The sequence below is a fragment of the Salmo salar genome, chromosome 15, assembly GCF_965601325.2.
Source record: "Salmo salar chromosome 15, fSalSal1, whole genome shotgun sequence".
Lineage (NCBI taxonomy): Eukaryota > Metazoa > Chordata > Actinopteri > Salmoniformes > Salmonidae > Salmo > Salmo salar.
The window spans coordinates 100,872,836-100,899,636 of record NC_138305.1 but is presented as its reverse complement, the minus strand read 5'-3'; the positions used below and the strand labels follow the sequence as shown (position 1 = coordinate 100,899,636).

The following is a 26,801-nucleotide window of genomic DNA, read 5'->3' as shown; positions in this document are numbered from 1 at the left end:
CTCTCTTTCTGTAATGATCTCTCTCTCTTTCTCGCTACTGCGTTCTCTCCTCTCTTTCTGTAATGATCTCTCTCTCTCTACTGCGTTCTCTCCTCTCTTTCTGTAATGATCTCTCTCTCACTACTGTGTTCTCTCCTCTCTTTCTGTAATGATCTCTCTCACTACTGTGTTCTCTCCTCTCTTTCTGTAATGATCTCTCTCTCTACTGTGTTCTCTCCTCTCTTTCTGTAATGATCTCTCTCACTACTGTGTTCTCTCCTCTCTTTCTGTAATGATCTCTCTCGCTACTGCGTTCTCTCCTCTCTTTCTGTAATGATCTCTCTCACTACTGTGTTCTCTCCTCTCTTTCTGTAATGATCTCTCTCTCACTACTGCGTTCTCTCTTTCTGTAATGATCTCTCTCTCTCGCTACTGCGTTCTCTCTTTCTGTAATGATCTCTCTCTCGCTACTGCGTTCTCTCCTCTCTTTCTGTAATGATCTCTCTCTCTCGCTACTGCGTTCTCTCTTTCTGTAATGATCTCTCTCTCACTACTGCGTTCTCTCCTCTCTTTCTGTAATGATCTCTCTCTCTCTCGCTACTGCGTTCTCTCCTCTCTTTCTGTAATGATCTCTCTCTCACTACTGTGTTCTCTCCTCTCTTTCTGTAATGATCTCTCTCTCACTACTGTGTTCTCTCCTCTCTTTCTGTAATGATCTCTCTCTCTCGCTACTGCGTTCTCTCCTCTCTTTCTGTAATGATCTCTCTCTCACTACTGTGTTCTCTCCTCTCTTTCTGTAATGATCTCTCTCTCACTACTGTGTTCTCTCCTCTCTTTCTATAATGATCTCTCTCTCTCGCTACTGCGTTCTCTCCTCTCTTTCTGTAATGATCTCTCTCTCGCTACTGCGTTCTCTCTTTCTGTAATGATCTCTCTCGCTACTGTGTTCTCTCCTCTCTTTCTGTAATGATCTCTCTCTCTCTCGCTACTGCGTTCTCTCTTTCTGTAATGATCTCTCTCACTACTGTGTTCTCTCCTCTCTTTCTGTAATGATCTCTCTCACTACTGTGTTCTCTCCTCTCTTTCTGTAATGATCTCTCTCTCACTACTGTGTTCTCTCCTCTCTTTCTGTAATGATCTCCCTCTCTCTCTCTACTGCGTTCTCTCCTCTCTTTCTGTAATGATCTCTCTCTCTACTGCGTTCTCTCCTCTCTTTCTGTAATGATCTCTCTCTCACTACTGTGTTCTCTCCTCTCTTTCTGTAATGATCTCCCTCTCTCTCTCTACTGCGTTCTCTCCTCTCTTTCTGTAATGATCTCTCTCTCTACTGCGTTCTCTCCTCTCTTTCTGTAATGATCTCTCTCACTACTGTGTTCTCTCCTCTCTTTCTGTAATGATCTCTCTCTCACTACTGTGTTCTCTCCTCTCTTTCTGTAATGATCTCTCTCTCTCACTACTGCGTTCTCTCTTTCTGTAATGATCTCCCTCTCTCTCTCTACTGCGTTCTCTCCTCTCTTTCTGTAATGATCTCTCTCTCTACTGCGTTCTCTCCTCTCTTTCTGTAATGATCTCTCTCACTACTGTGTTCTCTCCTCTCTTTCTGTAATGATCTCTCTCTCACTACTGTGTTCTCTCCTCTCTTTCTGTAATGATCTCTCTCTCTCTCTCTACTGCGTTCTCTCCTCTCTTTCTGTAATGATCTCTCTCTCTACTGCGTTCTCTCCTCTCTTTCTGTAATGATCTCTCTCACTACTGTGTTCTCTCCTCTCTTTCTGTAATGATCTCTCTCTCACTACTGTGTTCTCTCCTCTCTTTCTGTAATGATCTCTCTCTCTACTGTGTTCTCTCCTCTCTTTCTGTAATGATCTCTCTCACTACTGCGTTCTCTCTTTCTGTAATGATCTCTCTCACTACTGCGTTCTCTCCTCTCTTTCTGTAATGATCTCTCTCACTACTGCGTTCTCTCTTTCTGTAATGATCTCTCTCTCTACTGTGTTCTCTCCTCTCTTTCTGTAATGATCTCTCTCTCACTACTGTGTTCTCTCCTCTCTTTCTGTAATGATCTCTCTCTCTACTGCGTTCTCTCCTCTCTTTCTGTAATGATCTCTCTCTCTACTGCGTTCTCTCCTCTCTTTCTGTAATGATCTGTCTCACTACTGCGTTCTCTCCTCTCTTTCTGTAATGATCTCTCTCACTACTGTGTTCTCTCCTCTCTTTCTGTAATGATCTCTCTCTCGCTCACTACTGTGTTCTCTCCTCTCTTTCTGTACTGATCTCTCTCTCTCTCTCTCTACTGCGTTCTCTCCTCTCTTTCTGTAATGATCTCTCTCACTACTGTGTTCTCTCCTCCCTTTCTGTAATGATCTCTCTCTCTCTCACTACTGCGTTCTCTCCTCTCTTTCTGTAATGATCTCTCTCTCGCTACTGCGTTCTCTCCTCTCTTTCTGTAATGATCTCTCTCTCTACTGCGTTCTCTCCTCTCTTTCTGTAATGATCTCTCTCACTACTGCGTTCTCTCCTCTCTTTCTGTAATGATCTCTCTCTACTGTGTTCTCTCCTCTCTTTCTGTAATGATCTCTCTCTCTCACTACTGCGTTCTCTCCTCTCTTTCTGTAATGATCTCTCTCTCACTACTGTGTTCTCTCCTCTCTTTCTGTAATGATCTCTCTCTCTCGCTATTGCGTTCTCTCCTCTCTTTCTGTAATGATCTCTCTCTCGCTACTGTGTTCTCTCCTCTCTTTCTGTAATGATCTCTCTCTCTCACTACTGTGTTCTCTCCTCTCTTTCTGTAATGATCTCTCTCTCTCTCACTACTGCGTTCTCTCCTCTCTTTCTGTAATGATCTCTCTCACTACTGTGTTCTCTCCTCTCTTTCTGTAATGATCTCTCTCTCACTACTGTGTTCTCTCCTCTCTTTCTGTAATGATCTCTCTCTCTCTCTCTACTGCGTTCTCTCCTCTCTTTCTGTAATGATCTCTCTCTCTCTCTCTACTGCGTTCTCTCCTCTCTTTCTGTAATGATCTCTCTCTCTCTACTGTGTTCTCTCCTCTCTTTCTGTAATGATCTCTCTCTCTCTCACTACTGCGTTCTCTCTTTCTGTAATGATCTCTCTCTCTCTCACTACTGCGTTCTCTCTTTCTGTAATGATCTCTCTCTCTCACTACTGTGTTCTCTCCTCTCTTTCTGTAATGATCTCTCTCACTACTGTGTTCTCTCCTCTCTTTCTGTAATGATCTCTCTCACTACTGTGTTCTCTCCTCTCTTTCTGTAATGATCTCTCTCTCTCTCTCACTACTGCGTTCTCTCTTTCTGTAATGATCTCTCTCACTACTGTGTTCTCTCCTCTCTTTCTGTAATGATCTCTCTCTCACTACTGCGTTCTCTCCTCTCTTTCTGTAATGATCTCTCTCTCACTACTGCGTTCTCTCCTCTCTTTCTGTAATTTGTATTTAATTTAATTTCACCTTTATTTAACCAGGTAGGCTAGTTGAGAACAAGTTCTCATTTACAACTGCGACCTGGCCAAGATAAAGCAAAGCAGTGCGACACAAACAACAACACAGAGTTACACATGGAATAACTAACACAGTCAATAATACAATAGAAAAAGTCTATATACAGTGTGTGCAATTGAGGTAGGATAAGGGAGGTAAGGCAATGAATAGGCCATAGTGGCTAAATAATTACAATATAGCAATTAAACACTGGAGTGACATTTGTGCAGAAGATGAGTGTGCAAGTAGAGATACTGGGGTGCAAAGGAGCAAAATAAATCAAATAAATAACAGTATGGGGATGAGGTAGTTGGATGGGCTATTTACAGATGGGCTATGTACAGGTGCAGTGATCTGTGAGCTGCTCTGACAGCTGGTACTTAAAGCTACTGAGGGAGATATGAGTCTCCAGCTTCAGTGATTTTTGCAGTTCGTTCCAGTCATTGGCAGCAGAGAACTGGAAGGAAAGGCGGCCGAAAGAGGAATTAGTTTTGGGGGTGACCAGTGAAATATACCTGCTGGAGCGCGTGCTGCTGGTGGGTGCTGCTATGGTGACCAATGAGCTGAGATAAGGCAGGGCTTTACCTAGCAAAGACTTATAGATGACCTGGAGCCAGTGGGTTTGGCTACCTGTAATGATCTCTCTCTCTCTCTCTCGCTACTGCGTTCTCTCCTCTCTTTCTGTAATGATCTCTCTCTCGCTACTGCGTTCTCTCCTCTCTTTCTGTAATGATCTCTCTCTCTTTCTCACTACTGCGTTCTCTCTTTCTGTAATGATCTCTCTCACTACTGCGTTCTCTCTTTCTGTAATGATCTCTCTCACTACTGTGTTCTCTCCTCTCTTTCTGTAATGATCTCTCTCTCTTTCTCACTACTGCGTTCTCTCTTTCTGTAATGATCTCTCTCACTACTGCGTTCTCTCCTCTCTTTCTGTAATGATCTCTCTCTCACTACTGTGTTCTCTCCTCTCTTTCTGTAATGATCTCTCTCTCTACTGCGTTCTCTCCTCTCTTTCTGTAATGATCTCTCTCACTACTGTGTTCTCTCCTCTCTTTCTGTAATGATCTCTCTCACTACTGCGTTCTCTCCTCTCTTTCTGTAATGATCTCTCTCACTACTGCGTTCTCTCCTCTCTTTCTGTAATGATCTCTCTCACTACTGTGTTCTCTCCTCTCTTTCTGTAATGATCTCTCTCTCTCTCTACTGTGTTCTCTCCTCTCTTTCTGTAATGATCTCTCTCACTACTGCGTTCTCTCCTCTCTTTCTGTAATGATCTCTCTCTCTCTCTCGCTACTGCGTTCTCTCTTTCTGTAATGATCTCTCTCACTACTGCGTTCTCTCCTCTCTTTCTGTAATGATCTCTCTCTTTCTCACTACTGCGTTCTCTCCTCTCTTTCTGTAATGATCTCTCTCACTACTGTGTTCTCTCCTCTCTTTCTGTAATGATCTCTCTCTCTACTGCGTTCTCTCCTCTCTTTCTGTAATGATCTCTCTCTCACTACTGCGTTCTCTCCTCTCTTTCTGTAATGATCTCTCTCTTTCTCACTACTGCGTTCTCTCCTCTCTTTCTGTAATGATCTCTCTCACTACTGTGTTCTCTCCTCTCTTTCTGTAATGATCTCTCTCTTTCTCACTACTGCGTTCTCTCTTTCTGTAATGATCTCTCTCACTACTGCGTTCTCTCTTTCTGTAATGATCTCTCTCACTACTGTGTTCTCTCCTCTCTTTCTGTAATGATCTCTCTCTCTACTGCGTTCTCTCCTCTCTTTCTGTAATGATCTCTCTCTCACTACTGCGTTCTCTCTTTCTGTAATGATCTCTCTCACTACTGCGTTCTCTCCTCTCTTTCTGTAATGATCTCTCTCTCTACTGCGTTCTCTCCTCTCTTTCTGTAATGATCTCTCTCACTACTGCGTTCTCTCCTCTCTTTCTGTAATGATCTCTCTCTCTACTGCGTTCTCTCCTCTCTTTCTGTAATGATCTCTCTCGCTACTGCGTTCTCTCCTCTCTTTCTGTAATGATCTCTCTCTCTCTCTCTACTGCGTTCTCTCTTTCTGTAATGATCTCTCTCTCTCTCTCTCTCTCTCTCTCTACTGCGTTCTCTCCTCTCTTTCTGTAATGATCTCTCTCGCTACTGCGTTCTCTCCTCTCTTTCTGTAATGATCTCTCTCTCTCTCTCTCTCTCTCTACTGCATTCTCTCCTCTCTTTCTGTAATGATCTGTCTCTCAATTCAATTCAAGGCGCTTTATTGATATGGGAAACATATGTTAACATTGCCAAAGCAAGTGAAGTAGATAATATACAAAAGTGAAATAAACAATAAAATGAACAGTAAACATTACACTCACAGAACTTCCAAAAGAATAAAGACATTTCAAATGTCATATTATGTATATATACAGAGGTATCTAACTCTCTCCCCTGAACTCTCTCTCTGTTTCTGTCTCTCTTTCTCTCCCTCACTCTGATTCCTGCTGTTCTCATTCTCTCCTCTTTATCTCCCTCTAATGATGACCAATTAGTCTATTGTGTTCACCGGTAAACAATACAATAATAAACACTCAAGTGATTATGATGCTGAGCAAGATAATGATTGTATCTTTCTCTCCCCTCTCTGCATCTCTCTTTCTCCCTGCATCTCTCTTTCTCCCCCCTTCCTACAGTCCCCCTGGAGGCTCCTAAGAATGTGGGTATAGTGCTGCTCAACAGTTCAGCCATCAGGGTAACATGGGAACCAGTGAACGAAAAGACTGTCAGAGGACACCTGCTGGGATATAAGGTGACTTGCACCTTCTCCATGTTTGGCTCCAGCTCAGGCACTGAAATAGCTTATACTACAAGAGAGATACAATGACTTGTCAAGATCTATGCAATGTCAATAACTCATGACCTCATGAATAGTCTAATTTCCTGTGTCCCCTTTACTCCTTCCCCCCTGTGTGTCATATCAACATTATAACCATGACATTATGGCCACATAGAGCTTTATAACTTCTTCCCTCCCAGATCCACCTGCTGAGGTTTGGCTCCAGGGGCCACCACCGGGGATGCATACATTACACATCATAAACATGACCTTACAGCTACACAGAGCTACATAGAGCATTATTACAGCTTATAACCCTCCTCCTCTGCCCTCTCTCCTCACCAGATCCATCTGACGAGGTTTGGCTCCAGGGGCCACCACCAAGGCCGTAGGGCTAGAGAGCCAGAGACCAGTGTTGAGGTGGAGACAGGGCCCAAAGAGGAGAAGAGGGTCCTGGGGGGTCTCAGACCCTACTCTCACTACGCCCTCAACGTCACTGTGTTCAACAGCAAGGGAGAGGGGCCCCCCTCCAAGACCCTGTCCTTCGAAACTGACGAGGGAGGTGAGAGAAAGAGAAAAGTGTGTGTGTGTGGGGGGGGGGGGGGGGGGGGGGGGGTGTACACTGCAGTTGAAGGATACTCTAATCAAGCGTGTCTGTGTCCCTGTCAGCTCCTGGCCCCCCCATGTCCTTACTCCTGGACAGCCATGCAGGCACAGAGATGACCCTACACTGGACACCTCCTGCCCAACCCAACGGGGTTCTCAAAGGATACCTGCTGCAGTACCAGAGTGGTTACCTTACTACACCTCTCCCCCTTAGCTGGCTATCTTTAATTAGACGAGGGTAGTCTAGTAATCTAGTGATGTGCCCTTAATCCTAATTACTCCTTTAAATGACTAAAATGCAAATATGTGTGTTCAACTGACTGTCAAAGCAAGTCTAAACGTCTTGTATCTGTTTCTCTGTCTTGTAAAAGACAACAGTGCTATTTATTATCATATGGTATCACTGATCTATCTCTGTTGTTTCTCAGTGACATATTGTTGATGTATTACCTGTCACTTCTAGAGATGGCTAGTGAATAATATATCAATCATATTCCATCAATCCATCAAGACAAACCTACATAACGTTATAGACCATTCCTCAAATTCTGTCAGAGACAAACCTACATAACATTATAGACCATTCCTCAAATTCTGTCAGAGACAAACCTACATAACATAGACCATTCCTCAAGTTCTGTCAGAGACAAACCTACATAACATTATAGACCATTCCTCACATTCTGTCAGAGACAAACCTACATAACGTTATAGACCATTCCTCAAATTCTGTCAGAGACAAACCTACATAACATTATAGACCATTCCTCACATTCTGTCAGAGACAAACCTACATAACATTATAGACCATTCCTCAAATTCTGTCAGAGACAAACCTACATAACATAGACCATTCCTCAAGTTCTGTCAGAGACAAACCTACATAACATTATAGACCATTCCTCACATTCTGTCAGAGACAAACCTACATAACGTTATAGACCATTCCTCACATTCTGTCAGAGACAAACCTACATAACGTTATAGACCATTCCTCACATTCTGTCAGAGACAAACCTACATAACGTTATAGACCATTCCTCAAATTCTGTCAGAGACAAACCTACATAACATAGACCATTCCTCAAGTTCTGTCAGAGACAAACCTACATAACATTATAGACCATTCCTCACATTCTGTCAGAGACAAACCTACATAACGTTATAGACCATTCCTCACATTCTGTCAGAGACAAACCTACATAACGTTATAGACCATTCCTCACATTCTGTCAGAGACAAACCTACATAACGTTATAGACCATTCCTCAAATTCTGTCAGAGACAAACCTACATAACGTTATAGACCATTCCTCAAATTCTGTCAGAGACAAACCTACATAACGTTATAGACCATTCCTCACATTCTGTCAGAGACAAACCTACATAACGTTATAGACCATTCCTCAAATTCTGTCAGAGACAAACCTACATAACGTTATAGACCATTCCTCAAATTCTGTCAGAGACAAACCTACATAACATTATAGACCATTCCTCAAATTCTGTCAGAGACAAACCTACATAACATAGACCATTCCTCAAGTTCTGTCAGAGACAAACCTACATAACATAGACCATTCCTCACATTCTGTCAGAGACAAACCTACATAACGTTATAGACCATTCCTCACATTCTGTCAGAGACAAACCTACATAACATAGACCATTCCTCAAATTCTGTCAGAGAAAAACGTTATTGACTGTTCTAGTCGACCTTTCCTCTCTATTCCCCTATAGTCGGGAAGAGTGACGACAGCCCGATACACACACACACACACACACACACACACACACACACACACACACACACACACACACACACACACACACACACACACACACACACACACACACACACACACACACACACACACACACACACACACACACACACACACAACCACACACACCCTAACATAACCATTCCTGTCTGTCCTCTGTAGTCGTAAAGAGTGACGACAGCCCGATGCAGGTGGAGACCATAGACGATCACAAGGTCACTCACCTGACCCTGAAGCAGCTGGACCCTCACAGCCGCTACCGCTTCTACCTGAGGGGGCGCACCTTGGCCGGGGATGGAGAGCCTATCACCAAGGAGGGCGCCACCACACTGGACGGAGGTAGTACTGCAGGACGATTATTTATATTAACACCCCGAGAGGGTTAACACTAACAGGCTGATTGATTGATTCATTGATTGGTCAATAGATTGATTAATTGATCGGTTGATTGATTGAGAGCCCATCACCAGGCAGGGCGCCACCACACTGGACGGAGGCAGTACTGCAGGAGGATTAGAATTGGAAAAACGTTTTTGTCCACACAATGTGGAAATTTGTCTCCCGGTTTCATACACATAAAAACAGACATTAAAACATACTGTTTACTGGTGGATTTATCATGCTGTGGTTACATTGTGGAGTATTAGTGCATAAGTAATATTACTGAGAGGGTTAACACTAACAGGATACGAAGGGTGAAAGACATTCTAACTCAGTGATTCTTACGAAACTGGCACAAAATTGAAATAAACATTTTCCACCATAATTCCTCTTGGATCACTGAGATTAGGATCTGTATTGATCTATTTCATAATTATTGTTATGTTTATTGATGAAATATTATGCATTCTACTACAATTTCCACAACTAGCAATGTCAAATTCTCATTACCCGAAACAGTTTTTGAAGTCCAGAAAAGTTAAACAAATCTAAGATTTTTTTTAACATTGCTTACATAATGAAAAGGCCTGAGGTAAACATACAATGAAAACAAATATATTTCTTATTTAACTATAAACTTTTATTTTGTCATTTATCTCATTAATGCAACACAACCTTTTCTGAATCTTGTTTTTTGTCAAAATGACTTGTGTTATTTTTATGTACACATATTTGGATAAAGAACAAAAGGCACACCATCTGATTCAGCCAAAATGACTAAATTAATTTTCCTAATTATTTCCTAAATATTGGTGCTTATGGCAATAATAAACAGGTTTTGGAGATGAGAATGTATGTTTTGGTAATGAGTGTTGCAAAGTTTGCCATTGAAAACTGTACTGAGCTCTATTAGAGATTCATTAACCCAATACATTTGTTAATCCCAAAATTTGACATGCATAATACTGAAATCACTGATCTTAATTAAATTGACTAAAATACCCCTCATTTTAGTATAATTATAAGTACTGTAATCAGGGGTGAAAGTGGAATTTAAAAAAATATATACTACAAGAATGACAGGGTAGCCTACTCTGCTGACACTGACAAACAGATGTTGTCTGATCCATATAATCGGCCTACGAAAAGGGGAGACACATAGAATATGACGTCCATCTAACCAAACAAAAGTGGCATATATCAGGCGGTGTCAGAGGAAGGCCCCAAAAATTGTCAAAGACTCCAGTCACCAGTCATAGACTGTTCTCTCTGCTACCACATGGCAAGTGGTACCAGAGTGCCAAGTCTAGGTCCAAGAGGCTTCTTAACAGCTTCTATCCCCAAGCCATAAGACTGCTGAACAATTAATCAAATGGCCACCCGGACTATTTGCATTGGCCACTCCTTTGTTTTTACACTGCTGCCACTCGCTGTTTATTATCTACAGTATGCATAGTCACTTTATCCCTACCTACATGTACAAATGACCTCGACTAACCTGTACCCCCGCACATTGACTCAGTACCAGTGTCCCCTGTATAGTGCCTCGTTATGGTCATTTTGCTGTGTTACTTTTCTTTTTTTTAACATTTACTTTATTTAGTAAATATTTTCTTAACTCTATTTTCTTAACTGCATTGTTGGTTAAGGGCTTGTATGTAAGCATTTCACGGTAAGGTTATATTTGTTATATTCGGTGCATGTGACGACTTCAGTTTTATTTGAAGACAGTTAATATGCACACTCACAGGGGATATGTCCGATGTAAGATAGGCTATTGTTCGCTCATTAAAAATTAAGAATTTTGATAACTAAAAGACAGATTGGAGCTATTACAGCAATAGCCATTTGCTTTCCAAACAGTTTTTCCGCAATTGTATTTTTAAATGTTGAGATATGCCTGGCTGGGTCTTTCTGCTTTTCACTGACAGTAGCAACTTAACAATCATCTACAGTGTACAAAAATACAAACACAACATGTGTGTTGGTCCAATGTTCCATGAGCTGAAAGAAACAAATCCCAGAAAATGTTCCATCCTCACAAAAAGTTTATTTCTCTAAGATTTTGTTCACATCCCTGTTAGTGAGAAATGTCTCCATGGCCAAGCTAATCCATCCACCTGACAGGTGTGGCATATCAAGAAGCTGATTGAACAGCATGATCATTACACAGGTACACCTTGTGCTGGGGACAATAAAAGGCCATTTTAAAATGTGCAGTTTTGTCACACAACACAATGCGGGGGTGAGGAGTATTTATGTCTGTAATAAAGCCCTTTTGTGGGGAAAACCTCATTCTGATTGGCTGGGCCTGGCTGCCAAGTGGGTGAGCCTATGCCCTCCAAAGCCCCCCCATGGCTGCACCCCTGCCCAGTCATGTGAAATCCATAGATTAGGGCCTAATTTATTAATTTATTTGAATTGACTGATTCCCTTATATGAACTGTAACCCAGTAAAATCTTTTAAATTGTTGAATGTTGCATTTATATTTTTGTTCAGTATATTTGGTATTTGCTGCGCACGCTGCCCTTCCAACTGTAGGCAACGCGATTTAAAACAATCTAAGAAGTTAATGTTCCTCTGTGGCCAAATCATGCTTTCTGGTGTAGTAGCCTATTTTGAAATGTTTTTTATTTATTTCTGTATAGACAGGAATAAGCTAATTAAGCTATATAATTTTGGCTATTTAATTACATTTACATTAGGGAAAGCTTAGCAGACATCACCTCGCCTACCTGTAGTGTAATGAAATGATGTGATTGTCATTAGACCTACACTTGTGGCCTGAATTGATGGAGCCACTGTTGTCCACGAGCACCTTGGTCTCCGCCACACCGTGAGCGTCTCTACGGAAGGCCAAGAGTTTCAATCCATAAATCTCGGCCATTCATCCCCGCCTTGACAAAGTGTAGGGTTCTTCTCAAACCACAACGCAATTTGAAGCGTATACCACCCGGTTTCCAGTCAATTCGCAAATTGTTCGTGTTAATTAAATAATGGTGTATTAGCCTATATTTTTTGCTGCATGTTTTATTAATTGTGATAGGCTCACGTTTTACCGGTATGGCGTACCCCCACTATTTATTTTAACCTGACTAATTACGCGCAAGTATTTTCAAAAGTGTATTTAAGTATAAATAAGTGGCTATAAAAAAAACGAATTTCTCCAAGGCCTTTACAGGCAATGTTGGTGTAATAATGACATGGATATGTGTGGTTCCAAGGTATTTTAGATGCATTTCAAAATTTTATGGGATCCTAAGGATAAATTACATAACATGATATGCCTATAAAGTATTTAAATATGTGGGATATGGACCAAAAACTGTCTTGGGATATCAGACGACAGTATAGGTAAGCGCTAAAAATGGGTTATATCCTCCTTTAAGTGGCAGGGTTGCTCTTTGCTGAAACACAAACTCCGTATTGTGGCTTCAAGTAAATTAAATGTGTATTTCTTGACAACCCCTACTTAATCAAATAACTGATGTTTTACAAAAAAGCCATACAATAGGTGTAAGCAGTGGGGCTTGTGAATAATTAAAGTTACCAGCACAGCACATCCATTGACTTTACATTATAATGAGCTTATTATCATTACCTAAATTAAGGTTCTCATGACTAAAACAGACTGAAAAATGATGCGGAAATTAGAAATGTGTGTTTTGGTAATGAGAGGCCCTTCGCTCTATCTGCAAGTAATAGGAGACAGCCATTATGAGTCAGCAAACAATTGACCACATCACTAAAGCCCATTCATGCCTCCATGTTGGTAAGGTAATTATTCTCTAAGTTTTTCTCAATTTGAACTTTTTAGTAATTTTGGCAATGAGAAGGTCAAGTGTCGTAAAGGGGTTGTTTGAGAATAAGATCCTCATTCTGAAGGCATATAGGTGAATAAATTAAATTAACTTGTGCTCATCTAAGGACTACTCCTCTAGATGATGTATCATGGGTGAATAAAACTTTGATTGGAATTTCTACAGAAACTTGAAAAAGTGTTATGTAATGAGAAACACACAGACAGTGTGTTTTTATGTAATAAATATTATAGTTTAATGTAAACTTCTAGTATACCATTTGTATGGACAAACAACAGCAACATATTTTGTGTTTTATTCAGTTAAGTTTGGTTTTTCTAAAGTAAAATTGTATAGAATGATCCGAGAATTTAATCTGGACGCATTTGGTAATGAGAATTTGGACAAAGTTCTGGCAAAAATGTAAAATGTATTTCAAATAAAACACTGCTCCATAAACTAGGCATCTTAGTCTTTAGAATGATAGTTGATTGTTGCAGATGCATCATGGTTTTCTAACTCAATTTGCTACTGCCATGGTTACAACTGGTTCCATGAGAAAAACCCTAACCCTTCTCAACCCATTCCAGCTCCTCCGTCCAACATCAGCTTGTCTGTAGGAGAGAAGTCTGTTAACATGAGCTGGGTGCCAGGACAGAGACAGAGGAGTGTGGGCTTCCAGGTCCAGTACCTCAACAAGCAATGTACGTATGAGCTTTGTGTGTGCATGTGGCCGTGCGTGTGTCACTGCAGAGACACAGGAGTGTTGGCTTCCAGGTCCAGTACCTCAACAAGAACATACACTACCAGCTGACCAACAGTATGCCAGTGGAAACACCAAAAACATTTGTAACTGACTGTAAACGTGAAATTTAAACATAGTCACTCTGGAGTAGAGGTCGACCGATTATGATTTTTAAACACTGATACCGATTATTGGAGGACCAAAGAAAGCCGATACCGATTAATCGGCCAATTTTTTTGGTCTTACATTTTTTGGGTAATAATGACAATTACAACAATACTGAATTAACACTCATTTTAACACATCAATAAAATCAATTTAGCCTCAAATAAATAATGAAACTGTAACAGGGGTCATCTAAAGGAGACCAAGGTGCAGCGTGTATAGTGCTCATTCTTTTCTTTAATGAGAAACACTTCAACAAAACAACAAATGACCGACAACAGTTCCGTAAGGTACACTTAGACAAAACGGAAAACAACCACCCACACCCACACATGAAAAACAGGCTGCCTAAGTATGGCTTCCAATCAGAGACAATGATAGACAGCTGCCTCTGATTGGAAACCATACCTGGCCAAAACATAGAAAACAAAAACATAGAAATAGAAATCTAGAAAACCCCACAATGAAACGGAAAACCAAAACCACCCAAAACACCCACCTGTCACGCCCTGACCACTCTACTATGGAAAATTACCTCTTACAAGGGTCAGGACGTGACAGTACCCCCCCCCCCCCCAAAGGTGCAGACTCCGACTGCACCCAAACAAAACCCAACAAAACAACCCCAAACACAAAGGGAGGGCAGGGAGGGTGACAAAAGTCTATGGCGGCTCATGTGCTACACCCAGAACCTTCCTCTCCCTCCAATCCTCCAGCAACGGAGGTGGCTCCGGCTCAGGCAGATCCCTCCGCTTCTGTAACACTGGCCTGTGGATCATTATCGGAGGAATCGGACTGTAGATCATTACCGGAAGCTCTGTGCTGTAGACCACCGCAGGAGGTTCTGACCTACAGGCCGCCGCTGGAGGTTTTGACCTACAGGCCACCGCTGAAGGCTCCGGGCTGCAGGCCGCCGCTGAAGGCTCCGGGCTGCAGGCCGCCGCTGGAGGCTCCGGGCTGCAGGCCGCCGCTGGAGGCTCCGGACTGAAGAGCGTCGCTGGAGGCTCCGGACTGAAGAGCGTCGCTGGAGGCTCCAGACTGAAGAGCGTCGCTGGAGGCTCCAGACTGAAGAGCGTCGCTGGAGGCTCCGGACTGAAGAGCGTCGCTGGAGGCTCCGGACGGAAAAGCGTCGCTGGAGGCTCCGGACTGGGAGGCGTCATAATAGGTTCCGGACTAATGACCGTTGCTGCTGGCTCCATGCCATGGATCATCTCTACAGGTTCCGCGCCAAGGATCATCACTGGAGGCTTCTTACTATGGATTATCTTTACAGGTGCCGGGCCATGGATTATTCCTACAGGCTTCGTGCCATGGTTTATCCCTACAGGCTCCGGACCATTTATAATCCCTCCAGGCTTATTGCCAAGGATTATTTCTTCAGGTTCCGGGCCATGGATTACCTCTTCAGGCTTCGTGCCATGGAATATCCCTACAGGCTCTGGGCCATGGATCATCACTAGAGGCTTAGTGCTATGGATCATCTCTACAGGCGTCGGACCATCGATTATCACTGGAGGCTTTGTACGTGGAGCAGGAACCGGTCTCACCGGACTGGGGAGACGCACTGAGGACCGAGTGCTCAAAGCAGGCACCGGCCGTACTGGGTTATGGATGCGCACTGGAGGGAGAGTGCGAAGAACAGGCACAGGACGTACTGGATTCTGGAGGCACGCTGGAGGGAGAGCTCGAGGAGCAGGCACAGGACGTACTGGATTCTGGAGGCGCACTGGAGGGAGAGCGCGAGGAGCAGGCACAAGACGTACTGGATTATGGAGGTGCACTGGAGGGAGAGCGCGAGGAGCAGGCACAAGACGTACTGGATTCTGGAGGCGCGAGGAGCAGGCACAGGACGTACTGTGCTATGGAGGCTCACTGGAGAGAGAGTGCAAGAGGCAGGCACATGCTTACCACAAAAAGCATGGGTAGTTGACTCAGGCCTCACCCCTGGCCCAGCCAAACTACCCGTGGGGGCTGCCTCTCGTTTTTCCCAGGTAGGCTCCGATATCTATCGATTACCTGGCCCCAAGTCCAGTTACTCCTCTCCATCCACTCCGTATGTGACCAGGTGTCCATTTCTGCCCGGGCACGTTGCTTGATCCAGTCATGGTGGGTAGTCTGTAACAAGGGTCGTATTGAGGAGACCAAGGCGCAGCGTGTATAGTGCTCATTCTTTTCTTTAATGAGAAACACTTCAACAAAACAACAAACGACTGACAACAGTTCCGTTAGGTACACTTAGACAAAATGGAAAACAACTACCCACACCCACACATGGCTTCCAATCAGAGACAACGATAGACAGCTGCCTCTGATTGGAAACCATACCTGGCCAAAACATAGAAAACAAAAACATAGAAATAGAAATCTAGAAAACCACACAATGAAACGGAAAACCAAAACCACCCAAAACACCCACCTGTCACGCCCTGACCACTCTACTATGGAAAATGACCTCTTACAAGGGTCAGGACGTGACAGAAACATGTTAAATTTGGTTTAAATAATGCAAAAACAAAGTGTTGGAGAAGAAAGTAAAAGTGCAATATGTGCCATGTAAGAAAGCTAACGTTTAAGTTCCTTGCTCAGAACATGAGAACATATGAAAGCTGGTGGTTCCTTTTAACATGAGTCTTCAATATTCCCAGGTAAGAAGTTTTAGGTTGTAGTTATTATAGGAATTATAGGACTATTTCTCTCTATACGATTTGTATTTCATATACCTTTGACTATTGGATGTTCTTATAGGCACTTTAGTATTGCCAGTGTAACAGTATAGCTTCCGTCCCTCTCCTCACTCCTACCTGGGCTCAAACCAGGAACACATCGACAACAGCCACCCTCGAAGCAGCGTTACCCATGCAGAGCAAGGGGAACAACTACTCCAAGTCTCAGAGCGAGTGACGTTTGAAACGCTATTAGCGCGCACCCCGCTAACTAGCTAGCCATTTCACATCGGTTACACCAGCCTAATCTTGGGAGTTGATAGGCTTGAAGTCATAAACAGCACAATGCTTGAAGCACAGCGAAGAGCTGCTGGCAAAACGCACGAAAGTGCTGTTTGAATGAATGCTTACGAGCCTGCTGCTGCCTACCACCACTCAGTCAGACTGCTCTATCAAATCATAGACTTAATTATAATATAATAAACACACAGAAATACGAGCCTTAGGTCATTAATATGGTCGAATCTGGAAACTATCAACTCGAAAACAAAACGTTTTTCCTTTCAGTGAAATACGGAACCGTCCGTATTTTATCTAACGGGTGGCATCCCTAAGTCTAAATATTCCTGTTACATTGCACAACCTTCAATGTTATGTCATAATTACGTAAAATTCTGGCAAATTAGTTTGCAACTAGCCAGGCGGCCCAAACTGTTGCATATACCCTGACTCTGCGTGCAGTGAACGCAAGAGAAGTGACACAATTTCACTTGGTTAATATTGCCTGCTAACCTGGATTTCTTTTAGCTAAATATGCAGGTTAAAAAATGTATTCTTCTGTGTATTGATTTTAAGAAAGGCATCGATGTTTATGGTTAGGTACAGTCGTGCAACGATTGTGCTTTTTTCGCAAATGCGCTTCTGTTAAATCATCCCCGTTTGGCAAAGTCGGCTGTCTTTGTTCGGAAGAAATAGTCTTCACAGTTCGCAACGAGCCAGGCGGCCCAAACTGCTGCATATACCCTGACTCTGTTGCAAGAGAAGTGACACATTTTCCCTATTTAAAAGAAATTCATGTTAGCAGGCAATATTAACTAAATATGCAGGTTTAAAAATATATATTTGTGTATTGATTTTAAGAAAGGCATTGATGTTTATGGTTAGGTGTCACGTCCTGACCAGCAGAGGGAGTAATTGTATTATAATTTGGTCAGGACGTGGCAGAAGGGTATTTGTTTTGTATGGTTGGGGTTGTGTGTGTTATTAAAGGGGTGTTTGGTTTATGTAGTCTGGGGTTTGAGTATATGTTCTAGTGTTGGTTTTCTATGGTTTTCTAGTCTGTCTATTTCTGTGTGGTTTGTGTGGCTCCCGATCAGGAACAGCTGTACATCATTGTTCCTGATTGGGAGTCATATATTAGATGCTTGTTTTCACCTGGGGATTTTGTGGGTAGTTATCTTTAGCACTGCTGTTGTTATTATAGCCTGTTAAACAGTCTTCTGTCGTTCTTCGTTTTTGTTGTTCACTTTATTTAATAAATAATCAAGATGAGCATCCACATTCCTGCTGCATTTTGGTCGTCTCTACCCAACGACACCCGTGACATTAGGTACACGTTGGAGCAACGTGTACCTAAGCGATTTTATATGCAACGCAGGACAGGCTAGAAAAACTAGTAATATCATCAACCACGTGTAGTTAACTAGTGATTATGATTGATTGATTGTTTTTTATAAGATAAGTTTAATGCTAGTTAGCAACTTACCTTGGCTTCTTACTGCATTCGCGTAACAGGCAGGCTCCTCGTGGAGTGCAATGTTAAGCAGGTGGTTAGAGCGTTGGACTAGTTAACTGTAAGGTTGCAAGATTGAATCCCCGAGCTGACAAGGTAAAAATCTGTCGTTCTGCCCCTGAACAAGGCAGTTAACCCACCGTTCCTAGGCCGTCATTGAAAATAAGAATGTGTTCTTAACTGACTTGCCTAGTTAAATAAAGGTGTTAAAAAAAATAAAAAATCGCCGTCCAAAAATAACGATTTCTGATTGTTATGAAAACTTGAAATCGGCCCGAATTAATCGGCCATTCCGATTAATCGGTTGACCTCGACTCTGGAGTAGACTGACCTATTTTTTAAAAATAAAAATCTGTAAATATAACTTCATTCCCCTGCCTGTAAGAACAAGAAGGAAAAATATATATTTTGTCTATTTCTATGTCTAAACTAATAAAGTGGTTATTTTGTCTTCAGACGGTGGGAAGTGGAAGCAGTCTGAGAAGCTGAACTCGTCTGCATCATTCTACCAGCTGAAAGGTCTGACCCCGGGGTCACAGTACCGCCTCAGATTCACCTTCAGCAACAACACCTTCTGGGAGACTGAGATCACCACAAAGGGAGCAGGTACCAGAGACAATGTATGTATGTATGTATGTATGTATGTATGTATGTATGTATGTATGTATGTATGTATGTATGTATGTATGTATGTATGTATGTATGTATGTATGTATGTATGTATGTATGTATGTATGTATGTATGTATGTATGTATGTATGTATGTATGTATGTATGTATGTATGTATGTATGTATGTATGTATGTATGTATGTATGTATGTATGTATGTATGTATGTATGTATGTATGTATGTATGTATGTATGTATGTATGTATGTATGTATGTATGTATGTATGTATGTATGTATGTATGTATGTATGTATGTATGTATGTATGTATGTATGTATGTATGTATGTATGTATGTATGTATGTATGTATGTATGTATGTATGTATGTATGTATGTATGTATGTATGTATGTATGTATGTATGTATGTATGTATGTATGTATGTATGTATGTATGTATGTATGTATGTATGTATGTATGTATGTGTGTGTGTGTGTGTGTGTGTGTGTGTGTGTGTGTGTGTGTGTGTGTGTGTGTGTGTGTGTGTGTGTGTGTGTGTGTGTGTGTGTGTGTGTGTGTGTGTGTGTGTGTGTGTGTGTGTGTGTGTGTGTGTGTGTGTGTGTGTGTGTGTGTGTGTGTGTGTGTGTGTGTGTGTGTGTGTGTGTGTGTGTGTGTGTGTGTGTGTGTGTGTGTGTGTGTGTGTGTGTGTATATACACACACACACACACACCTTCAGCACCAACGCCTTCTGGGAGACTGAAAACCAAGGGATTGGTAGGAATCACAGGCTACACACACACACACACACACACACACACACACACACACACACACACACACACACACACACACACACACATCAAAACAGCTTCTCCTCTGGGCCTCTCCTGCCTACATCTGACAGTGTGCAGCAGCACTCTGCTATTGTTGGAAGTGCTTTGCTTTGAAATGTCCTACATGAAAGAGACTTGATGGCAAGACGTTCAGAGGCCAAATGAAATGCTCCAATAGTAGTATTTGTTAGGGGAATTGGACTGTATTTCCTACATCCCTAGTGTAATGTATGTTAGGTTATGTCTGTGTGAGTGTGTGTATCGACTGAGCCCCAGTGCGTGTGTGCTCCATATCCACCTTCTCTTCTTAATCTCTTCTCTTCCTTTCATCCTTCCTTTCATCCCCCTACGTCTCTCTCCGATCCCTTGCATGACCCTCTCTCCCTTTCACTCGACCTCTGTCCATTCCCATCTATCTTCCCTCCCTCCCTCTGTAGGGGTGATGGATGTGCAGACAGGCTTTGCTACTCAGGGCTGGTTTATTGGGCTCGTGAGCGCCATCGTGCTGTTGCTGCTGGTACTGCTTATCCTCTGCTTTATCAAGAGGGGCAAAGGGGGAAAGTATTCAGGTAGGTGTAAATATAACACCACCAGATATCAGACAAACCATGTCAGGTCTAACAAACCACATATACTGTAGAATATAGTTTCTAACAAACCACATATACTGTAGAATATAGTTTCTAACAAACCACATATACTGTAGAATATAGTTTCTAACAAATTGCATATATTCCAGTAGGTAGTTCTAACAAACCACATATAAAATATGGTAAGTAGGCCTTGCAGAAGCCTTGGCTCTTTCTATAGTTTGAGGCAGCTTGATCTACAAGTACACAGGATGCTAGTCTATCACAGGGCCTTACCCCCAATCTATCTCCTTAATGCTGAGTGCCAAGCAAAGACACATCGGATCCAATTTTTACAGTCTTTCGTATGACTCGGCCGGGAATAAAACGTCCAATATCAGGGCGGACACTCCAACCACAAGTCCACTGAGTTGGGCCATACCAGATTGTTTCTGAGAAACCCTATATGTCAGGGAGTTTCTGACAAATTACATGATATGTAGCAGACCAGGCAGCTCTAAAAAAGCACAACACATTATCTATATTGCTGTGCTGCTAGTTCACTAGCTGGCCAGCGTCTATGTCATTACCAAACCCTCAGCCAGCCACTAGCTTAGAAAGGACCTTCTACTGATTAATGAACAGATACTGAAATTCAATCATCTCTTTCTCTCTCCCTGTCGCTCTCTCTCTCTCTCAGTCAAAGATAAGGAGGAGGGTCAGGTAGACTCTGAGGCGCGCCCTATGAAGGATGAAGCATTCGGAGAGTACAGGTTGGCCTGTCTAATCAGACGATATACTGATTATTAGGCATTGATCATGTATTAATATTCCTTCAAACCTGTAGATTATATAATCGTTGAATTTTAGTTAAAAGGATAGTTTACCCAAGTTACAAAATGACATATTGGTTTCCTTACCTTGTAAGCAGTCTTTGGACAAGGTAAGACAGCGATCCATGGTTTGGCTTTGTTTACCTGGCTGCTGTCATGAAAATGCAAAAAAACCCATCTAAATAAAAACAAACAATGCAAGTCAATACCCCGCAAATTAGCATGTTTTAAATGTCAACATGATCGCTTTGATTCCCTGTTTGAAAAGATATAAGTATGTTTTTATCCCAGCCTCCTGTGTTCATTACTGTTCCTCTCTCCCATAATGCTTTCCCCTGCTTTGCCAGATCTCTTGAGAGGTATGCTGTAAGGTGCTCTACTCTGCATGCATTCCCTGCAACTGAGTCCAAATAGTGAATGTTTTTTCAAGAGGTTCTCTCATTTATCCTCTCCTTTTCCCAGTATACCTAGCCAATACCCTTCCTATGGATATGTGATACAATACAATGACTGACATTGGTATGTGAACTGCACAGGAGGTTGGTGGCACCTTAATTGGGGAGGATGGGCTCGTGGTAATGGCTGGAGTGGAATCAGTGGAATGGTATCAAATACATCAAACACATGGTTCGATGCCATTCCATTTTCTCAGTTCCAGCCATTATTATGAGCCGTCCTCCCCTCAGCAGCCTCCACTGGTGAACCACCCACACATAGTAACAATCTCTCCCACCTACCAACCTCCTTTCATCTCCCTCTTTCTTTCTATACCTCTCTATCTGTCTTTCTCTACCCCCTCCCTCTCTCCCCCCAATTTCTCCCTCCATCCCTCCATCCTGTAGTGACAACGAGGAGAAGCGGACAGCCAGCCAGCCGTCTCTGTGTGATGAGAGCAAGCTGTGTACCAGTGACGACAACCTGGATGGCTATAACAACGGTAGCATTGCTGTCACCGAAGTGACCATGGAAGACTCCCTGGTCAGCCAGTACAGCCGGCCCAGCGAAGCCACCCCGGACCTGGGCACACTGCAGGACAGCTCCCCCCTCAATCCCAACACCATCACCCCAACACCCACCACCAACAACCTGCCCAACTCGGCTGCCATTTTAGATTAGGCTAGTTAGTTAGAGGTGGCCGTTTTAGATAAACGGTTCCTAAGGCAACAGGACTGTCTGTCAGACCAAAACATCTCTGTCAACTACAGTACAACATGTCAACAATATAAACATGCCCACTGCCCACACACTCCTAGCTATCTCTAACACATCTGTCTAGCTATCTACTTGACTGACTTTTCCATTGATAAGCTCACTGACTATATGATCAATATACTACTGACCATTCAGAAGCATCTGTTATTCTACAATGTTATCTATCTAGCCATATACAGTATTATAGATATGTACAACATGTTCACTATGAGTTCCAGTGCCTACTGGCCCTCAACACAGAGCACCAGATTACATCCTTACTCTCTCCTCCTCTACTCTGCTCCTCTCTATTCTACTCCTCTCCTCTCTATTCTACTCTACTCATCTCTACTCTCCTCTCTACTCCACTCCTCCTCTCTTCTCTGCTCCTCTCGAATTTACTCTACTCCACTCTCGTCTCTACTCCTCTTCTCTGCTCCTCTCTACTCCTCTCTACTCTACTCCACTCTCCTCTGCTCCTCTCTCATATCTACTCCACTCCTCTACTCTACTCTTATCTACTCTACTCCTCTCTACTCTACTCCACTCTAATCTACTCCACTCTAATCTACTCCACTCTAATCTACTCCTATATACTCTACTTCTCTACTCCTATCTACTCTACTTCTCTCTACTCCCTTGTACTCTACTCCCCTTCTCTACTCTACTCTTATCTGCTCTACTCTACACCTCTACTCCTCTCTTCTCTGCTCTACTCTTCTCAAATCTACTCTACTCTCTACTCCTCTTCTCTGCTCCTCTCTACTCCACTCTCCTCTACTCCACTCTCGTCTCTACTCCTCTCTACTCTACTTCTCTCTACTCCTCTCTACTCTACTCTTCTCAACTCTACTCCTCTTCTCTACTCTACACCTCTACTCCTCTCTACTCTACTCTACACCTCTACTCCTCTCTACTCTACTCCTCTCTAATCTACTCTACTTCTCTACTCCTATCTACTCTACTTCTCTCTACTCCTTTGTAATCTACTCCTCTTCTCTACTCTTATCTAGTCTACTCCTCTTCTCTACTCCTCTTCTCCACTCCTATCTACTCTACTCCTATCTACTCCTATCTACTCTACTTCTCTCTACTCTACTCCTCTTCTCTTATCTACTTTACTCTTATCTACTCTACTCCTCTTCACTCTACTCCTCTCTACTCTTCTTCTCCTCTCTACTCCTCTCTACTCGTATCTACTCTACTCTACTCCTCTTCTCCACTCTAATCTACTCTACTCCTCTCTACTCCTATTTACTCTACTCCTCTCTTCTCTTCTCTACTCTACTGTACTCTACTCTCGCCTTTTCACCACAAGTGTGACTTCATTATTGGTATGATGTAATTTATATGTAGACCTCTAGCTTGCTGTATCTATTCTGTCTGTGTCTCTTTCTACAGTGTATTAAACTATGTAAGCTGATAAATGTCATCTTTCCCATACCTCTTCATGTCATAGTATAGCATAACATAACAGTACTACACGCTATAATGTGTGGTAGGGAGCAGCAGTTCTATATATTTACAGTTAGCTGGTAGTAAAATACACAGATACACACATGCTCAGACACACACACTATATATATTCCTTTCAAGCCCTGAACAATGCACGCTGGCAATCCAAAACAGGCTTACCTGATCAGCAGATTGGGCTGAAAGGCAAACGCGTAGATTGGTTGCTTTTTGCATCTAATGTGTAGAATGTATTCTTTGTAGGGCTGGGTAGAAATAATATTTACATGCCAAAAACTCTTTGTTTTGAATTAGACAATGGTAGAATGATGACAAGAAGCAGACAGAAACAAGCATTTAGAGGAAAGGAGAACGGAGGTATCTCTATAGAGAAGAACGAGACCTAGAAAGATCATACTTTTTTAAATGTCACTCTGAATGTAAATTCAACCCAAAATATTATTTATCAATGTGTTTTAAGTTTACTTTAAAGTTTGCTTAAAAATACATTTAATTTTTGTTTTGTAACAACGAACCTATGAATGAATACTTTCCTGTTTTGACAGGTGATGACGGGGATTTGGCTGTTAAAACAAAGTCAATAGTAAAGAAAAAAACTAAAAGGCAAAAAATGTATCTTCACACCATTCCTTGAATAGTCATGTTACAAATGCACTAAAAATATACATTTTACATCACTAGTAGTAGAAGTGTGCATGTGAGATTTGGTTCTGGGTGTCGAGATTAATTAGTAGCTAATGTCATTTTAAAATATACAGTAGAATCAAAACCAACCTATTGAAAGCAGAGGTTAAAAGTAGGTTAATATTCCTCATGTACATCAATGTTTTGTTTCCTGACTTTAAAGTGTCCCTTTAAGCATTGCAGTCCAGTGAGTATCTGTTGATTAGCTATGTACTGTGTCTGAAAAGGCTATTTATTCCCTATGTAGTGCACTAATTTTGGGAATAGATTGCCATTTCATACACTTTTTGTGCTGAGGCTGTGTGATGATGAGGCAAGGAGGGATGCAGTGAGCTAGCTTGTGATGAAGCACCACAGGGAGCATATGCAATGTGCTGGCTCTGCTCTCACTGCTCGTCCAGTCAATCTAGCCTACAGTCTATTCTGAGACAGACCCAGGTTAAAATAAGATTATTTTTATTTCAAAGAAGAGTTCGATTGGGCCTGCCTGGATCGCCAGAGACCAAGGGTTGCACTTTTGGGACTACTCTATTGGTTCCATTGTGCCAGCCAATCTCAATCAAGCACAGCTTGAAGTATTTGAGAAAGGGTGAATAGTATTTGAACCCAGGTCTGACTGCAAGCCAAATGGTTACTGTTCAGTGCATCCCCAGGGAGATGGGACAGAGAAATTGGGATTGTCTCTGGCTTGGCAGAAAGACAGTGGGTCTGAACGAGAGGTTTGAGTGAGCCCAGCTCCCTGTAGTTTGCTGTTACAGACACACTCAGGACAAAAACATTTCTTTTTAGAAATCTATTTTCATATGGGAATGAGAAAATGAAGTAATATGCCAGTTATTCTATCACAACTATGGTTTGCGTCACAAATGGCTCCCTATATAGTGTACTACTTATGACCAGAGCCCTATGTGTTCAGAGAAATAACCATATGCCCTGGTCAAAAGTGCACTATATGAGGAATAGGGAGCCAATAGAGCTGCTAACCATCTGTGTTTATCATGGTGTGATTTCAGGACAAATGTTTGCTTTGAATGAGTGAACTACTGAACACACAGATACTCACTCTACTGCCTGCCAGCCTGCCTGCCTTTCTATATATAATATATATCTATCTATCTGGCTCTGCTTTGCTTCCTACGTGGTCAGTGAGGAGATCGTCTAAGCCAGGCTTAGCGCTAGCGTTTGTTTTTTCCCCCCTCTGTTACTTTCCTTTCCTGTTTTTTATACTTACAACATAAAATCAAATAAAAAAAGTTAATAAGAATTGCATATTGAGGAGAATGACAGCAACTGTTTATTTTAGGACATGACATTCATGGATTTATATTCATGATGGAGGGAGGGGAGGGACACTGTGTATTTCACTGCCTGAGGGGAGACAGAGTGCCTCTGTGTGCTTTGTTTGGGGTGCAACACTAGTAAAATGGATTTGGGGGACTGGAAGGTACAGTAGTGTATTTATACCCTGGTCGCAGATCTGTTTGGGTTGTATAGCAAACTCCTATGGTTGTTATCATGCTAAAGTCGTAGGAGTTGGCAAGACAGCACAAACTGATCTGGGACTGGGCTAGTGTGCTCGTGCCATTGCTTGAGACTGAAGTGAAGTGGGTTGGGAGGGGATCACTGTATGGAGGGGGTCTTGTACTGTATGTTATGGGCCCAATGACAATGTAACTATCTGCATTATGAATCAGCTACTTGTAACTAAATATGTGATTGATTAAATAAAGAACTTGGAACGATCTGAACCAAAAGAGGCATCATCGGGTTGTGTCATCATTTAAATTACTCATAGCATTCATGTCTAAATATGGTAACATGCATGTTAATCTTCAAAGGATAAGCCAAATTAGATACTGACCACTACACATGAAACATAAAAGAACAGCTTGATAGTCATTTTATACCTAAAATACAGCTCCTGAGAGAATAAGTTGCAGAACACGGCAACATTTGACCTAGTGACTAAATCTTAGGGATAAAAGACATGAAAACATATAACGTGTGCCTATACCATAAACTTGATTTTATTGTTGTGTTGTGCCTATCATCTGAATCTGAGATCCCGTATTGTGCGGTGAGTCTGTGCTGGTGATCCCCCAGCGTGAGCTGCTGCTGAACCGGGTGGTTCTGGGCTGTGGGTCGGCTGGTGTACAGCTGCTTGGCCAGGTACCGCTGACTGGTGGAGACAAGATGGAAAGAAATACACTGTCACAGACTGTTTTTACAATAAAACAGTCCCTCTTTTTATGTGAAAACTGGGACTTTCAATTCTTTCACCATGTACGGTATCGCTTTATACTTTGACAGTAACGTGTTTGTGTCTCTCTGTTGTGAATGGTTATGTGGCAAGATATCTCTCACCAAGTATCTGTAAAGAAAGAATGTAAT

The 26,801-nt window shown here is 42.2% G+C and overlaps 1 protein-coding gene across 1 annotated transcript in view; it reads left to right on the top strand.

The window, feature by feature from the left end:
• LOC106572712 (neural cell adhesion molecule L1) overlaps positions 1–26,170 on the top strand; it is a 57,487-nt gene extending 31,317 nt beyond the window's left edge. Inside the window, exons 18-27 of the mRNA XM_082961512.1 lie at positions 6,138–6,253; positions 6,626–6,842; positions 6,950–7,069; positions 8,833–9,009; positions 13,443–13,556; positions 18,674–18,823; positions 20,098–20,229; positions 20,930–21,002; positions 21,410–21,421; positions 21,905–26,170. Of these exons, the coding sequence (XP_082817638.1) occupies positions 6,138–6,253; positions 6,626–6,842; positions 6,950–7,069; positions 8,833–9,009; positions 13,443–13,556; positions 18,674–18,823; positions 20,098–20,229; positions 20,930–21,002; positions 21,410–21,421; positions 21,905–22,178 (1,385 nt within the window). The 3' untranslated portion in view covers positions 22,179–26,170. The remainder of the gene's footprint in view (positions 1–6,137; positions 6,254–6,625; positions 6,843–6,949; positions 7,070–8,832; positions 9,010–13,442; positions 13,557–18,673; positions 18,824–20,097; positions 20,230–20,929; positions 21,003–21,409; positions 21,422–21,904) is intronic.
• Positions 26,171–26,801: the final 631 nt, after the last annotated feature.